The sequence below is a fragment of the Hylobates moloch genome, unplaced genomic scaffold, assembly GCF_009828535.3.
Source record: "Hylobates moloch isolate HMO894 unplaced genomic scaffold, HMol_V3 SCAFFOLD_1, whole genome shotgun sequence".
Lineage (NCBI taxonomy): Eukaryota > Metazoa > Chordata > Mammalia > Primates > Hylobatidae > Hylobates > Hylobates moloch.
Window position 1 is genome coordinate 3,786,794 of NW_026652276.1, and position 18,212 is coordinate 3,805,005.

Here is an 18,212-nt window from a genome sequence, read left to right on the forward strand (position 1 = left end):
TAGTCCTTGCCAGCAACAGCAGACAGGAGTGCCGCCACGAATGCTGCAAGGGGTGGGCCAAGGGGCACATTTGCTCAGGGCTTGTCAGCGCAGTACCAAGCCCAAGGCTTTACCAGACAACACAAGCCCATCAGGACCACCGACGGATGGCAAGGGTCGGGGACTGACTGCCCCCATGGGGAGCTGTGAGCACAGGGCTGCCTCACACCCCTGCTACTTCTCTTGAGGACCCCTGCTGCTCCAGCCCTCAGGACAGAGCTCGCCTCCTCGGCAGAACACCAGCCTCAGAAGATGGCCTGCTCTGCCCGCCTGGTTGCACTGCACCACTCCCCATGCCCACTGTGCCTGCCACTTGTTTTGTGAGTCTGAGCAGGATGCATGCTGGGTGGCACTTCTCTTGCCTCCCTGTCGGAGGTGCTCCTGCCCACTCTTTGGGGCCGTGGTCAGGCAGCACCTCCTGGGCTCAAGACTGTAGCGAGGACTTGGCAGGGCACATTTCAAATGCCCTACTTGGTCGTGGCACATAGTAGGTTTAACTAACGTTAACAGAAGCCAAGGCGCTGAACATTCAGCATGATGTCTACAACTAGCTAGAGGGGTTTTAGAACTGTGTTCAAAGCTACATCAGGTCGGGTGCAGTAATCACTTTGGGAGGCTAAGGCGGGTGGGTCGCTTGAGGCCAGGAGTTTGAGACCAGCATGGGCAACATGGTAAAACCCCCTCTCTACTACTAAGAATACAAAAATTAGCCCAGTGTGGTGGCGCACGCCCACAGTCCCAGCTACTCGGGAGGCTGAGGCACAAGAATTGCCTGAACCTGGGAGATGGAGGTTGCAGTGAGCCAAGATTGCACCACTGCACTCCAGCCTGGGTGACAGACTCTGTTTCAAAAAAAAAAAAGCAACTTCAGCCAAGCAAACAGTGGTGGCTGACCGACTGCCACAATGGCAAGGCTGCTATCGGGAATCTGGTTCAGAAGATGGAATTCGAGGTTCTACCACCAAATCCAGCCAGAGCCCCTGGCCTAAGCTGAGCTACCTCGACGCCAGCCACACACGGCCTGCCTCTGCAGGCTCCTGCTCCATGTGCTTTGCACTGGGCCAATGGTAAAGTCATTTCAGACCCCCTTTCCTGACAGCACTTCCCCTCCTCAAGGCTTGTATGCTTTCTTTTATCAGACAGTTAAAACCACTGCTGCCTTGCTACTCAAGCACAGTGGAAAGGTGCTTCAGCAACTATAATTCTTTCAGCGTGGGTTTCGTTATACTTTTTTCTTCCCAGTGAGTTTTAATATAGTTTCTAGGTAAACGGTCTTCCTTAAACAGGTCTCTTACTGGAAGACCTCAGTGTGGCTCCTGAAATGAATGACTGATCATTTATGCACTGCATTAGAGGAAAAAACTTTTTAGAAGTGGAATTGAAGATTAAAAATAATGAATAGGGGGAGCTCTCTGAACCTTTACAAGCTCAGTGTGCTGCCCTAAAAATTAAATAAATAAAAATTAAAAATAGTAATGAACAGGATCTCATTATTTTTGGGTAAAAATCAAAGTCAAGTGTGTATGAATGTGTATGAGCTCAGCAAAAGGTGTGGAAGGATAAGGTGGGCTGCTGGGGGTCAGGAGGGTGCTTGTGGGTGTGACACCGTCCATTCTCCTTTTCTGTTCCTACTATTTATTTATTTATGTATTTAAAGATGGGGTCTCACTCTGTCATCCAGACTGGAGTGCAGTGGCACAATCTTGGCTCACTCAACTTCCCGGGCACAAGCAATCCTCCCACCTTAGCCTCCCAGTAGCTGGGACCACAGGCGTCTGCCACCATGCCTGGCTAATTTTTGTAAAGAAAGGGTTTTGCCATGTTGCCCAGGCTGGTCTCAAACTCCTGAGCTCAAGCAATCTGCCCACCTTGGCCTCCCAAAGGTTGGGATTACAGGTGTAATCACAACGCCACCATGCTAGTGCTATACCTGTTTTAAATTACTCATACTAAATTCTACTAGGAAATCACATCAAATAAAAAATCACTTCTCAGCTGGGTGCCGTGTGGCTCATGCCCGTAATCCCAGTACTTTGGGACGACAAGGCAGGAGGATTGCTTGAGGCCAACCATTCAAGACCAGCCTGGGCAACAAAGCGAGACCCCATCTCTACAAAAAATAAAAGTAAAAAAATTAGCTGAATGTGGTGTCATGCACCTGTAGTCCCAGCTACTTGGGAGGCTGAATACGGAGGATCACTTGAGCCCAGAAGGTGGAGGCTGCAGTGAGCCACTACTGCAACACTGCACTCCAGCCTGGGTGACAGAGTGAAATCTTGTCTCAAAAAACACAACAAAACAAAACAAAAAACAAAAAAACAAACACACACCAATTCTCTCTAACCTTGGGTAAAGCATTTTCCTGAGGTTACACACATTTACTATACCATATTGTTTACAAATTGCTTTGAATTCCAGCCTTGCATCCCACCACTCTCTTGGTGGATAAATTTCTCATTTATCCAATCAAGAGACAGTAGTAATCTTTGTGACAAGTACATCAGCCTAGAATAAGCCTGTTACTGGCTCACCTTGTCCCGCAAATGATGTTCTGCAGCTTCAATATTCAGTGGATCATCAAAATTCAAAAGATCCTTAAAAAGAGAGAAACTTAAAGTAAACATTGGAAGAATTGCTTTTCTGCTGTTAAAGTCTTCATTTTATGGTACAGTAAGAGAAGTCTAACTAGCAAATGGCAGACTAAACTGGAGAGCTGAGAATCCCGCTAAGAACTCAAGTGCTTATGATATCAAAGTATCGAATATGTGGGTATTTTTTTCAAAATGGTGACTGACAACTGACTGAAAGAAGTTAGAGATATATTGACATGCAGTTCTATAAAGTTTGGTGAAGATGGAGTAAATTGCAATTGCATTCGTTTCTAATGCTATTTGTGATAACTGGAGAATGAAAACCACTATTATTAAGCATTTCCAAATAAAAATCCCCTTCTTTTCCATAAAAATTAACTTTTTCTTTTGTTTTGTGATTAACAGCTTTGACTTTTTGAGCCCCTTCCCTGGACTTTCCTTTCTCTGATTCACCAAGCCACCCATGCAAAGCCAATAGGGACGACATCTGGAACCCGAGCAAACTGCACAGCAGTGTTGCCAGGATCATATCCCCAGACTCCGGAGAGGGAGCCAGACCCATTCTCCCCTAGAAAAGCACTGCAATGGCTACGCTCCTCAGCCCCAAGAAGCACTCTGGACTTTGGACCAAAGCTGCATCTTATCTTCACACTGCTCACCCCTCTTGTTGAGAATCGGCAGGCTTGCCTGGCCGGGCACGGTGGCTCACGCCTGTAATCCTAGCACTTTGGGAGGCTGAGATGGGCAGATCACCAGAGGTCAGAAGTTCGAGACTAGCTTGGCCAACATGGTGAAACCCCATCTCTACCAAAAATACAAAAATTAGCCAGGCATGGTGGCGCATGCCTATAATCCCAGCTACTCGGGAGGCTGAGGCAGCAGAATCGCTTGAACCCAGAGGCGGAGGTTGCAGTGAGCCAAGATGGCGCCACTGCACTCCAACCTGGGCGACAGAGCAAGACTCGGTCTCAAAAACAAAACAAAAAACAAACAAACAAAAATCAGGGGGCCTCAATTTGTCCTTATGATGAGTCATGGCTTTCCAATGCAGGCTGTAGGATGGATCATTGTCAAGACAATCATATTTCTCTTCAGGAATGATGTTAAATTTGGGGCTATGTTCCTGGAGATTAATATGGCTGTGACCATTAAAATGTTACAAAATAGCAAAGAAAAACTGTAAATCTCTATAGTCATTCACAGTTGGAAAATTAGATTCCAAGTCCTAGAAAAAGGCAAAAATGTAAAGTACATATTAGATAAAGACTGTTATCACACAGAATTTCTTATCTTCTTTACTGTATGTTAGACCTAAGATAAATGAGTTGATCAGAATAACCATTACAGACTTAATTAGCAATTTTGATTGGCTCTTTTAGAATTTACTTAGAGCACTGAGAGATGGGGAGCTAGTGTGGCTGTAGCAGATTTCTTTAAAAAAAATTTTTTTTTTTTTTGAGACAGAATTTCGCTCTTGTTGCCCAGGCTGGAGTGCAATGGCGTGATCTCGGCTCACTGCAACCTCCACCTCCTGGATTCAAGAGATTCTCCTGCCTCAGCTTGCCAAGTAGCTGGGATTACAGGCGCCCGCCACCACGCCTGGCTAATTTTTTTTTTTTTTTTTTTTTTAGTAGAGATGAGGTTTTACCATATTGTCCAGGCTGGTCTCCAATTTCTGACCTCAGGTGATCTGCTGGCCTCAGCGTCTCCTAAAGTGCTGCAATTACAGGCGTGAGTCACTGCGCCCAGCCAACAATTTTTTTTTAAGTCCAAGGAGCCAGTGTTTCTTTCCTCCCATTAATTCCCCTGCAGCAAGTCACCAGTCAAAACCTATTCAGAGCCAAGGAACCTGGGACAGACATGGTGGGCTCCAGAAAAAATCATCATGGTGGCTGATGACAATGACGGCATGTGGGCCCCTAGAAGGGCCTGAGTTCACACCTGTCCTCTTTGGCTCTCTCAATCAAATCTGGAGATGCCAAGGCTCAATATTACAATGGAGCACAACTGCCAGACAGATTTCAAATTAGGCTCCAGAAATAAAACTCCATTCACTTCAGTGAAAAAGCCAAAGACAGAAGCAGAACAAAGTGGCTGAGATCAGCAGAAACTGTCAAGTCCAGGTCTCCATCAGGTATGACCTCCCATGGAGATTCAGGGAGATCCTGAAATCACTGGAAGTGCTTGGTTTCTCTGCTTGTGTGATAGACATTCACCAGCTAACATCTGACAGAAAGACAAAAGGTGGGCAGGGACTCAGTTTAGTTTGAGGCTCTGCTTTTGCTGAAGATAAGAACACTGTGCCCCCAGATGACAGGACAAGTAAGGGCAGACCCGCCCTAGTTTAACTGAGTCCTGCAGGTGCCTCTGCTGTAGGCAACAGCCAGTGACCCACATGACACCTGGCCAGGAGGATGCTCGTAAAACAGCCCACTGACCTGGCTGGGCTATCCAAGATCATAGAGGCACCTTAGGTTTTATCAAAAGTAGCAAAAACTATTTTTTCACGAACAGATCTCTGAAGCTTATTTCTTTAAAAGCACCTTTATGAATCGAAAAGTAAAAATTCAAAGGAACGTGTAATATTGTATAAAAAAAATCCAACCAACAGCTTTTGGCTGAGTCCATTTAGCCTCTTCCTGCCCTAGGGCCATTGTCTGAGAAATGCTATTTCCTGAGAACAGCAAACTTCAGCACCTCATCACTGACAAAAAGACAACAACTCTGAGGTTCTGGACTCGTGAAAAGCCCGCAAGGCTGGGTAACCACAAAATCATTCACCCCAATCAGGACACCTGGGAGGTGACAGGGCCACTCCCTGGGCTGTCTAGTGTAGCCACGGGCACAGAAGTGGCCTGGGCCAAGTGACCCCAGGGTAACAGCCACCCTGCTAGAAGGGGCTAAAGCAAGTGGAACCAGCCTCATCCCCTAGAAACCGGGGTCAGCCACCTCAGCAGGGCAGAAGTGAGATTGCTGTGGCCCCTGCTCCAGACAACCTCCCCACATGTCACTCCAAAGTCCCCTCATTCCCCACCTCACTGTTCTACTTCTGACTCATAAAAGAGCAACAGAAAAAAGGGGTAACTATGTAACTATTTGCATGGTGGGTTATTTTTTAATTTATTATTTTTTTTAGAGATAGGTCTTGCTATGTCGCCCAGGCTGGTCTTGAATTCATGGGCTCAAGTGATCCACCTGCCTCAGTCTCCCAATGTGCTAGGATTATAGGTGTGAGCCACCATGCCCAGCCAGGATGTCTTTGGGGGGTTTTTGTGTGTATCTGTTGAGGCAGAGTCTCTGTCACCCAGGCTGGAGTACAGTGGTGCAATCTCAGCTCACTGCAACCTTTGCCTCCTGGGCTTAAGCAATTCTCCCACCTCAGCCTTCCAAGTAGCTGGGACTACAGACATATGCCACTATGCCCAACTAATTTTTCTATTTTTTGTAGAGATGGGGTTTGGGCCTCCTGGGCTCAAGTGGGGATCCGCCCAAAGTGCTAGAATTACAGGCGTGAGCCACTGTGCCCAGTCCATGTTTCATTTTTTAACATGGTTTTGTGTTAACCTTAACGCAATGTCTAAAACTAGCAACAAGGAAATTGAGAATAACTTGGGATTTTGATCACTGTACTTACAGTAAACAAAGAGTTTAATCCCCAAACGACATCCTGAAATAAAAAAGAAAACAGAAAACAAGTTTTAAGCCAAAGTGCACCTAGTCTTTTAAACCCATGATCAAGAAATACACTTTGTACTCTATCAAAACCTGTCTTCAGCATGGTTTGTTTTTCTCAAGATAGAAAATTAAAATAACTTCTCTTCAAGTGTAACAACAAACTCTGGAAAATTCAAAGAGATGAGCAGTCTCAGGCAGTGAATATAAAATCAAAGATAGCATCAGCCACCCTCCCAGTCAGACCAGACAAGCCCAATCCTGCACGACAGGGCCCGCAGGCCAGTGTCTGCATAGGGGCTCCACCTTAAATCACCTCGTACTTGTTACCACCAAATATGGTTCTGACTTCTAAAAAGTCACCTTCAAAATAACGTCTGTTGTTTTTACATCTACTGCCTCTTGCGGTCGTAGATAAGTTAATTACCCCTCATCCTATTAAGTTTTCTTAATGATTTTGCATTAGTTATTTAAAGAATCATAGAAGATTCACAATTCAAGGATTAGAGATTTTCATTACTGAAAGCCAGAGTTGTTCTATCTGTACTGACCTGCCATCTGTGAATCACAAATTCATTCTCCATTTTCCTCTTCATCAACTCAAGAGTTTCGTCCTTTTTAGGCCTGTTCTAATGCTCCTCCCCTACTTTTTGCTAGTTGGTAATTTTATTTGCCCTTCTCTGTTTTCTCTAGTCCATCAATCCATCCACCCACCCATCCCTGACCTTCCAATGTGAGCCAGGCCTAGGGTTGGAGTGTGTGTGAAGGCGAGCCCTCAGCCTGAGGAAGGGGGATGGACAGATGGGCAGGTCAGCAGGCCAGCACTGTTCACGAGACGTGTTCCCCAGCACCCTGGGAGGAGAGGCTCCAGAAGCAATGACAGCCATCTGAGCCCCAGGGGAGCAGGAGTCTGCCAGGGAGAGGGCTGGAGGAGAGGGCCGCCTTCCAGGTAGAGGCACCACCTGCAGAGGGAAAGTTCTGAGAGGGCAGGACATTTCTAGAGCGTGGGGAGAAGCTAAGAAAAGGCTGGGTGGGCTGCCCATGGTGGCAGAGACTACAGCTTGGAGGAGCTGGGTCAGGACTGCATGCAGTCTGCAGTGTTCCCTGATGCAGGGCCAGGGCCAAAAGCCCCTTCCTGTGCTATTCCCCTAGGGTCCCTGCCTGATGTTAGGTACCCAACACCTGACAGTCTTCTCTGGCCGTAGGGAGTGGTTTGCACATCAATTTGCTGCTCCTTCTCCAACACCTAGTGGCCAGAAGAGCTCAAGACATCCCTGTTGAATGAATGGCGGCCATGAGGTTTCCTATGCGGCGGGTGGTTTGGCTGTGAAGCCTGCAGTTTGGGCTCCTATCTCTGGTTCTAGAATGGTGCCTGGCAAAGCCAACAAGGATGCTCATCTGGCCCAAACTGACTGAGGTCAGTGACTGGCTAAGTAGCCTAGGCAGCAGGGAGAAGAGGAGACAGGGTGTGTCCGGCCACTGGTGTGGATGTGACAGGCAAGGACATGTGCTGCTTTCTCAGGAGGCTGGCTACTGCAGGGAGAGGACCACAGGGACAACTTATGATCAAGATCAAGGCACAGACTCTACCTTTAATGTTCTTGTGGGAGCCCAGCCAGTGCCATCAATTGAATGTTCTCTCAGTAAACTGAAAAAGACAAACACACAGTGGTTAGTGAGGAGCAGCCACAGGTGCCCTGCACGCTGCCAACTAGTCCTCTCGGTGTGTGTTTTGTCTTTATTTATTATATATTATAATAAAGAGCTCTACTTTTTATTAAACCCATCTTTTCCTCTGTGGCTTCTCAGTTTTCTCTTGCTGAGGAAGGCATTTCTACCTCCAAGTTTATATACATATTCAATTATAACGTCTTGTGTTATGTTTATCTATTTGTGGTAATACTTGACATGGAAGTTTTAGGCTGAGGAAAAGCATGTTTAAAATAACACACAAAGAACATTTGTCAATTTAATATGCAGAAAATGACAATGGTGGCTGGGTATGGTGGCTCACGCCTGTAATCCCAGCTTCTGGGAGGCTGAGGTAAGGTGGGAAGATAGCTTGGGTCCAGGAGTTTGAGACCAGCCTGGGCAACACAGTGATATCCTGTCTCTACTAAAAATTAAAAATTAGCCAGGCATAGTGGTGCACGCCTGTACTCCCAAAGGCGGAGGACTGCTTGAGTCCAGGAGTTTCAGGCTGCAGTGAGCTGTGATGGTGCCTCTGTACTCCACCCTGGGAATAGTGTGAGGCCCTGTCTCAAAAAAAAAAAAAAAAAGAAAGAAAATGACAATGGCAACAAAATGACAAGATGACAACAGGAGTAACTGAAGCTTAGAGCTTATCATGTGTATGTCAGGCACAATCCTAGGCGCTGTGCCATTAAATTCACTTAATGCCTATAACCACCCGTGAAGAGAGCATCACTGTTTCCCTGTCTTATACAGGAGGAAACCAAGGCACAGAGAAGACATGCCCAAGGGCACACGCCTCATGAACAATGTTGTTCTTCCAACCCAGGCAGCTCACGGGCACCGACATTCTGAAACACTGCTGATGCAGGTTAACAACAATGGGAGCTCCCAGCATATGACATTTTAATAACTGATTTTTTTTTTTTTTTTTTTTTTGAGACAGAGGCTCTCTTGTCTCCCAGGCTGGAGTGCGGTGGCACGATCTTGGCTCACTGTAAGCTCCACCTCCCCGGTTTTACGCCATTCTCCTGCCTCAGCCTCCCGAGTAGCTGGGACTACAGGTATGCACCACCTGCGCCCGGCTAATTTTGTTTTTTGAATTTTTAGTAGAGACGGGGTTTCACCGTGTTAACCAGGATGGTCTTGATCTCCTGACCTCGTGATCCGCCCGCCTCAGCCTCCCAAAGTGCTGGGATTACAGTCGTGAGCCACCACGTCCGGCCGTAACTGAGTTTTTTTTTTTTTTTTTTTTTAAGTTCAAAAGAAAAAGCTTGAGGATAAAAGATTAATGCAAAATTCTGAATATCAATCACTCCTTAGGTGGGGGGCCCATGCTCAGGGAAGGCACACCAGGATTCAGAGGTCCGGTGAGGCCCCATTTCTGAAGCTGGTACCTGAGAGTCCTGGTCATTACTGTCTATCAGCTGTAAAGGCACACCATATACTCTCATGGAAATGATCAATCCAGTGCTCACTTCCGCAGCACATATGCTCAAATTGGGATGATACAGAGAAGATTAGCATTTTCCCAATAATCTTAAAAAGTAAAAAAAAATTTTAAATAATTTTAAAAGGATTAAATGATCATTCCATACTTTGAAAAAGTATAATTTATTGCCAAGCTTCCTTCTGGAGATAAAATTACTTTTGTATTTGTTGAATTATTGTGCTGTGGCTTTGATCTGTAAATAAAATATCAGGCTTTATCCATAATTGTTACCTCTGATAAACTTTTTTGAATTAGAGCATGTTTAAATTCACAAAAGTCAATTTAGATCAGGAGAAAAATACGTAGAGTTTGAATCAAAGCTATAATCTTAATTGTCTATGAAGAGCAGTTAAAAAAACCAGGTAACTAACCTTAAATTGACCATTAAAATTTACTTTTAGCCTTAAAAAGAAAAAAGGAAAACTCAAATCATGTACCCTACCAACTGGGTGGACGTCTTTCTACCCTATAGAGGTATTGGTGACTTGTGGATCTGAATTGTCAACTTCTGAATATCTTTTTTGGGAATGAAGTCAAATCCTAGTGGCTATATTTTGTTGAATGGAGGAATTATTTCTGATCTAGCTAATCATTTTCTTATATAGATCTTAATGCAACCTTCAGTTATATATTTGTCATTTATTTGCTGAATGCCTGTTTCATCCATAAAAGCAAGGAATGCTAATTCCTCTGCCAGTGCCTAAGCTCAATCAACATTAGCTGAAGGAGAAGGAAGCTCACCCTGAGCTTTGCTGTCAACAGCACAGCCAGAGCAGGAAGGCTTTGCATCTGGCCGGGGCAGGTAATAGGGAGGCAAGGCCGGCCCCAGCATGTGGTGGCCACTGGTCTGGGCAGCAGTGAGGCCCATCAGGGGTGCAGCGCCTCCAGTCACTGAGGAAGTTCTAGCCTGGCCTCACAGAGGATAGTCCCAGCAACAGCTCAGGAGACAGAGACACTCGGCTATCAGAGATGTCATTAAGCAAGGAGACAGAGGACACCCCAGGAACTGTAATAGAAGCTTGGGCTCTAGGAGAAGCTTTGACTGAGCTCTTGACCTAGGCCCTCCAATCCCACAGACATGGAGCCTCTGACCTTGTGCCAGAGCAGGGGAAGGGTCCCTGCTGGGACAACAAGGTGGAGCCAGGGCAAATCTCTCTAAAAGAGGAAGGTGCTCCTGTGTGCCAGCACTGAAAGGCCCGTGGAACCCCAGGCACCCATCAGTCCTGCTGTGGGAAGGGCTGATGAGCTGCTGTCAGCGTCACCACAAACCAGAGGTGCGGTTGGGCTTTTCCTTCCCTTTATTCGGGACATACCATAAAGCTGCCACTGGACACTGTCTGCTTTTCACTAACAAGGTGGTCCCTGTACATCAATCTGGCACATTATTTCCTTAGATTAAATCCCTAGAAGTGCAGCTGACAAGTCCAAGGGTACATACGAGTTACAGGTAGTCTACATGGCTGAAGGACCAATGAAAGGTGTGCAAATACACACACCCTCCAACGAGAGAGCCTGCTCGCTCTGTCACACACTCCCCCACCACCACCAAGTATCTGCCTTTGTGCCTGCCAATCTGGTAAGTGGTAAGCCACACTTCATGGTTTTCTGCGCCTTTCTCTGGTTACCGATGACAGTGAACATCTCCTCAGATATTTACTGCTCACCTCTATTTCTTCTTTTATGAATCACCTATTTGTAGCCAATGCCACATTTTTCCAGAGAAGTATCCATCTTTTTTATAATGAATGGTAAGGACTATTTACATACCAAGGATGTTAATCCAGTTGATCATTTCTCCTTCCATTTTGTGTTTTTAATTTTTACGTGGTCAAATCTGACAATCTTTTTCCTTAAGATGTCTGGCTTTTATATCAGGATACCATCTGTTCATCCTTATAAGGCTTTGCTAATCATCTGATTTCCCAGAAGATGGCAAAAGGAACAAGAGAGCTTCCTATTCTGGACCCATTTCTGACTGAGGCAGGGGCAAGACAGGGAAGTAGAGTATGGCCCCCCAGAAAGTGAGCCAGGTGTCCTCACAAGCACAGGAGGAAGCGGGGCAGTGGGGGCCTGGGCCAAACACATGTATAACCTGCAACCAAAGATAGTGGAATTTTAATGTTTCAATACATAAAGGACAGATACTTCAAAGGGAAGATGCTTTTTTAAAAAGGTATGTCTGGTAAAATGTATTTTTAACTATCTGTGAAAAATGAGGCTGATATTAAAGAAAGGGAGCAGTATATACAAAAATGAAATGGGCAAATGGGCACTAACTGTACTTGTGAAGAGAAAGGCATCCGGCCGGGTGCGGTGGCTCACGCCTGTAATCCCAGCACTCTGGGAGGCCAAGGCGGGCAGATCACGATGGTCAGATTGAGACCATCCTGGCTAACACAGTGAAACCCCGTCTCTACTAAAAAATACAAAAAGTAGCTGAGCGTAGTGGTGGGCGCCTGTAGTCCCAGCTACTCGGGAGGCTGAGGCAGGAGAATGGCGTGAACCTGGGAGGCGGAGCTTGCAGTGAGCTGAGATCATGCCACTGCACTCCAGCCTGGGCAACAAAGCGAGACTCCGTCTCAAAAAAAAAAAAGAAAAAAGAGAAAGGGATCCTAAGGTAAGATTTCCAGCAGCCACAGTTCACACATTTCCTTTCAAAGGTGATTACTGTTTACTAAGGAGAGAGGACCGAAAGAAAAGAGATACGGAAGTTGAGCATGAGAAATGACTTAGGCCACTAATTGCATTTCATGTCAAAATTAGGAGAAATGTGCTAAGAAAACGCTTTGTGCCTACATTCCAAACTGGCTGAGTGTGAGGCACATACGGGTCAAATACCTAGCCTAAACTCCCACAGCTGCCCCAGGCAGCGGGGCAGGGGCGGGGGCGGGGGTGGCGAGCTGGACTCAGGTCCAGGTGGTCTGATATCAAAGCCCCTGCAATCAACCTTGCTGCCTTAAAGTGATGAAAGGGAAAAGTGCAGAAAAAATAAAGCCCAAATGCGAAACTTACTTTAAAAACCAACCAATCCACCTATACAACTTTTCCAGCAGCCTTAGGAGGAGAAATCACTGATGCCTGACGTTCTGCCCATGCCAGGGATCAGGGACACAAGTCACAGCAGACACGAAGCTCCGAGAGGCTGCCTGCCCTAATTGCCCTGACACCTATCAGGACCATTTTGGTGGAGAGAGGGCAGCTTAAATACAAGTGCCCAAGGTCGTCTCAAGCCTGCCATCTACATTTTTTCTCCTGGGTATCTATCGTTCATCATATTTTCTCATCTTAGCTAAAATCAGCCACATGGAGGTAATGTGGTCTCTCATTTAAATAGGAGGGGAACAAGGCAAGGGACTCCAAGGGTCCATCCTGGGCAGGCAAGGAGGCTGTACTAAGAACTTAGTAGGGCTGTGGCCCCCAGAGGGCCACGAGAAGACACTGGTCTGGAGGCAGAAGGTAGGGTAGGGTTTGGGAGCAGGCAGGCAACCGCAGCTACTTCAGCTGAGTTCAAGCCCTTCCTAATCTTGGCCATGCCTCAAAATCTTTTCAGAGGAGACAACACGTTTAAAAGCCCAAGGCTGGCACATGACACTCACAAATGTAGAAGAAAGAAAAGACAAGAAACTCACCTCAGACATATTTCCCCTGTCTCTGTGATGTTGGGGTGCCAGATCTTGGTCAGGCATTTCACTTTGGGAGGCTGCAACATAGACAGAATGAGAGAGATCACGCCGACAGTCTGCAAATCATATCTCCAGGCCAGAGCCTTACCATATCCCCTATCTAGACACTTGTTTCATGGCTTACTCAGCGTGCAGTTTGACTCGCTGAACATGTGTTCAACCCTGAATACTGGCTCACCTCACCCACGAGGCATGTGTTGATGCGCTGCATCCACAAGGGCTAGTCTCAGCAGCCAAGTCTACCCGTGGGCTTCTGAGCACCTCTCTACAAGCCCCATGTGTCCTGCCGGCTGACGGTGCTGGTGACTGGACCTCTGTCACCTCCCACACCCCCTGGGTTTGGGACGGCAGAAGGTATCCATAGTGCACTCTAAGGAACAGTTCTGCATCCTCTGGGTCCAAATCCAATCAGAAGCCCCAGATTCCTTTGCAATACAAGTTACTATGGCTGAAAGTTACTGCTCCTTGCAAGAACAGCCTGTTCCATTTGCTGGATTTTTCTGAAGATGCTATTGTCACATACATTTTCCTAGATGAAAGCCCTAGTCCACTTTATATTTAAAGGAGAGAAAGAGAATGAAAATGATGAATTTGTGGGGATAAAGTATATCGACATCATTTATGACTTGGCATGTTTGGATAAAGTTCTTTTAAGATTTTTCTAGTTTGGGCGTATTGGCTCACTTTGGGAGGCCACCTAAGAGAACAAAATATAATTAATGATAGACACCCAGGAGAAAAAAATCTCAACACTTTGGGAGGTCAAGGTGGGAGGATCGCTTGAGGCCAAGGGTTTAAGATTAGCCAGGGCAATATAGCAAGACCCTGTCTCTCCAGGGAAAAAAAAAGAGCTGGGCATGGTAGCTCCTGCTTGTAGTCCCAGCTACTCAGGAGGCTGGGGTGGGAGAATCACTTGAGCTCAGACGTTGTAGGCTGCAGTGAGCTATGATCGCACCATTGTACTCCAGCCTGGGTAACAGAGCGAGTCCCTGCCTCCAAACCAGAAAACCAAACCAAACCAAACCAAACAGATTTCTCCGTTACAAAGGCAATCCACACTCAGAGAGAAAAGGACAACAGAAATGAAAAGAAATATATGTAAATATATAATAAATTCTGCTCTTTCACTTTTGTTTTTTATGTTAAGAATATATATACTCCATCAAAATGGTACCCAGAAATTATGTGACAGCTGATGTACATGTGTTTATGCCTCTTTTCTAGGCCACACACATAGTGTGCATGCAGCATACTCGTTTTTCTTTATAGAAGAAAGCTGTGCTACATATGTTTTAGTTATTTCTGCCATCATTTCAGATGGCATCCTGCATTCCATGGTACACCTGCCTGAGTTTAATAAGCACTTCCCTACCTCTGGGCCCTCAGGTTACTTCCTCTTCTCCCAACCCTGCTCTATCAATGCAGGGTTCATCCTGGGTGAAATGTTTCCTCAGGATGAAGCCCAGGAAGAGGATCTGCTGGTCAGAAACCCTAGCTTCTGATACACTGCTCACGTCCTTCAGAAGCTCCTGATACACTGCTCACGCCCCCCTGCCACCCCGCCACAACCTGCAGTAAGGGAGAGGGCCTCTTCTCCAGGACCTCCCACAGCAAGGTCCCCTTGGTTAATATGCAGAAGTGTCAAATCACAGGATCTCATCAGAAAGGTCATCTCAAAAAGGAAACAAACCTTTGTGAAATGGGTAACATTTTCCCTGTGTATCATCTGCTATTAACTTTTATTTATGATGTTTTCTGAGGAGGTTATTTTTGTAATCAAATTTTTATCTTTGACGCCATACTTAGAAAATACTTCACCATCCAAATATCCTCTTTAACTTTCTAGTAAACTTTCATAGTTTCATCTATTTATTTGTATAAAGCAAAAATACTTTTTCGACACTCTAATGAGCATTCTTCCTAATTTCAAAATACCACAAAATCCGTAGATTCCAAAAAACTGATTAAACTGACTGTGCAAATCCATGTGTCTGAGGACAAAGAATTTAGGTTCAGAATGAGTTTAAATAAATTTCACATTGTGCTTTTCTACAAATAAATGGGAACGTATTTAATAGAAAGGAGGAACTGCATCTTTCCCTTACACTGAGGCATTTGGGCTGCAGATGGAAGGTCAGACTGCCATGAGGGGCAGGGCTCTGTGACCCCCCTCTGGGTCACTGGATGGTGGCAGTCTAGTGCTAGGCCAAGTCACCAACTCTCAGTTTTTGTAGGAACCTAGAAAATTGGCAAACTCACTCACCCTCCCAAGCAGGTACCCCTTCTGTGGAGGCCCTCACACATGACCACGCAGCCTGGTGCTACCACATCTCCCAAAGTCTTGGGGGTATTCGCCCTTCCTCCTGTCCCCTTCACACCTTCCATAATTTGATGTTAACACAGATACCTCCTTTTGTCAACGGTCCTCGGTCCTCTTAACTGTGGTTCCAGAACAGAGAGCAAAACTCTGCACCTGGCTTCTGACATACATACTTACCAAACTGAATTAGGCCTGTAGCCCTTTCCCCCCAACCCCAGTGGCCCACAGCTAGACCAACAAGCAATGCCCAGCCCTCCCACATTCCCCCTCAGTGCTTGGCACGGCTACCATCACTCACCCTGCCAGAAGCCTAATGTATGACAAATCTGGCCTTTCAAACTAACAGAGAACTGGGTTATTTGGTGGGCCGCTGGCTACCCATTTGGAAAAACACAGTGTTCCAGATGGCGTGACACGGCCTGGGGATGCCTTGGAGGAGGAGAGAGCCTTAGCCCAGACCCTAGCTGGCCTGTGGTGTCACACAGCCCTCAGGTGCATCGGTCAGGACTGTTTGGAGGAAGCTGTGTGCTGCAGCAGGAGAAAGGATTAAACATAAAAAGGAATTATAGGACTAGAAGAAAATGTAGATGACCGTCTTGGGGTCTGAAGGCTGCTTTAAGCATATCATAACATACAAAACTCAAGCAGTGAAACAAAAAAACCAAACTTGTATAGAACAACAACTAAAGATGGCAAATGCAAAACAAAGAAAGTATTTACAGAATAGCTAAAAAACCTAAGAAAAAAGTTTCACATACTTTGCGTGTAAGGACTCTAGTAAATCTAGAAGAAAAACAAATATCCCCAATGGAAACATGAGCAAAGGACATAATAGCAGCTCATAAAAAATATAAACAGCTTATTAGTGGGAAATACTATTCAGCATCCGACTTAAGAAATGAAAATGCAATTGCTTGAACCCGGGAGGCGGAGGTTACAGTGAGCTGAGACTGCGCCACCGGACTCCAGCCTGGGGGACATGGCAAGACTCTGTCTCAAAAAAGAAAAGAAAAGAAAAAGAAATGACAATCGGATATTAAATGAGATACCATTTCCTCCCAAAATGGCAACAACAACAACAAAAAGGCAAATATTCTACTTTGGTAAGTGTTTAGGGAAACGGAATTTTCAAACATTGATGGTGAGGATGTCAACTGGCATTCCTCTCTGCAAGGTAATTTAATAGGATTTATCCAGAACCTTAAAATGGAGCATCAATTACTCAATACCCATAATGCCATGTCTAGGAACTGATCCAGAAGAAAGAGGCAGAAGACATAAGATGCATGCCCCAGACTTACCTCACAGCCCTATTTATTCTGGGGCAGCAGACCACAGCCTACAGACCAAATCCAGGCTGGGACTGTTTTCACATGGTCAAAGACTGGTTTTTACATTTCTAAAAGATTACTGAAAAAACAAAAAAGAATATGGGATAGAGACTATATGTGGTCCACAGAGCCTAAAATATTTATTGCTTTGCCCTTTACAGAAAGTCTGCTTTATACTACAAAAGGTTGGTCAACCAGTGACCAACGATAAAGGACTGGTTTAAATGACACATCATACATGGAAGTGCTCTTATTAATAATGATGCCATCGTGCATTGACTGACATGAATGTGTACGTCCATCATATTATGATGGGAAAGCCCGAGTTACCAGACTATGTGTAGCATCACCCCACTGGTATGTGGGATTTATACTGTTTGCAACAGACATTAGAGAGTCAGGGTGATCATCTCTGGATGGAGAGATTACGGGTTATTATTATTCTATTTTTGCATGGCCGTGTTGTCTCAATTCCCTACAAAGTCTGATAATTTCATACAAAGAAGAAGGGAGAGTGGGAGTTCAGGTGTCACTTGTGGTCGTCAGCACTGCTGTTCAACAAGTGTCTGGCTCTCCTCCTCCAGGACCCATGGCAGGACTGGCCTTCCTTAGTCCCTCCGGGCTGGCCGTGGTCATGTTATCTGATTTGGCCAACAACATGTGAGGAGACACGGTGTCTTCACTTCCAGGAGGAAACCAGAGCCAAGAACAAAGAGCTGTAATCCTTTCTCCTGCTGCAGCACACAGCTTCCTCCAAACAGTCCTGACTGATGCACCTGAGGGCTGTGTGACACCACAGGCCAGCTAGGGTCTGAGCTAAGGCTCTCTCCTCCTCCAAGGCATCCCCAGGCCATGTCACGTACTCCTCCTCTGGGCGTCCCCACCAGCCTGAGGAATAGCCGTCACGCACATCACCACCCGGGTTCCTCATTGTCATGTCAGCGTCTGTCTGCCCAGAGACTGAAATTCTTAAAAGGCCACCAAGTTCCCATCCTTGGCCCTCCAGTGTCTGACACGGAGCCTGGCACAATGTAGGAGCTCACTAAATGTCACTACATCTGTCTGGACAGTTTCTAAACTGACAAATTACAAGGCAGGCTTTAGGCTGGGAGTTAAACTTCAAAGGCAAAGGGACAAAAACACAAAGAAAATTTGAATCTTAGCTGCTAGGATATTGGGTGGGGTGGGGGATTCCAAATAGACATTTTTCTTTTAAAAGTTTATTCTAAAATAATGATCGACTTTATTAAAGGTTTTCCACATTCACAGTCTTAATAACAGACCTTCACTGCAGGAACTGTAACTCTTAGGAGATAAGTCCTTATGAAGTACAGAAATTGTGTCAAGTCAGTCATGGCAGTGAAGCAGACGCACCCCAAGAAGCTCCAGCCC

The 18,212-nt window shown here is 45.8% G+C and overlaps 1 protein-coding gene and 1 non-coding gene across 6 annotated transcripts in view; one reads left to right on the top strand and one right to left on the bottom strand.

Annotated features, from left to right (window-relative positions):
* The window catches only part of UBE2F (ubiquitin conjugating enzyme E2 F (putative)), a 74,989-nt gene that overhangs the window by 4,052 nt on the left and 52,725 nt on the right, over positions 1–18,212 (bottom strand). For all 5 annotated transcript variants that reach the window (XM_032753358.2, XM_058436881.1, XM_058436884.1 and 2 more), the window contains exons 6-9: positions 13,116–13,186; positions 7,893–7,950; positions 6,265–6,297; positions 2,571–2,633 (exon numbers count right to left, since the gene is read on the bottom strand). In XM_032753358.2, coding sequence (XP_032609249.1) covers positions 2,571–2,633; positions 6,265–6,297; positions 7,893–7,950; positions 13,116–13,186 — 225 coding nt within the window. The remainder of the gene's footprint in view (positions 1–2,570; positions 2,634–6,264; positions 6,298–7,892; positions 7,951–13,115; positions 13,187–18,212) is intronic.
* On the top strand, positions 9,465–9,566 carry LOC116809846 (U6 spliceosomal RNA). The gene has a single exon (XR_004370023.1). It is a non-coding gene; the product is annotated as a U6 spliceosomal RNA (small nuclear RNA).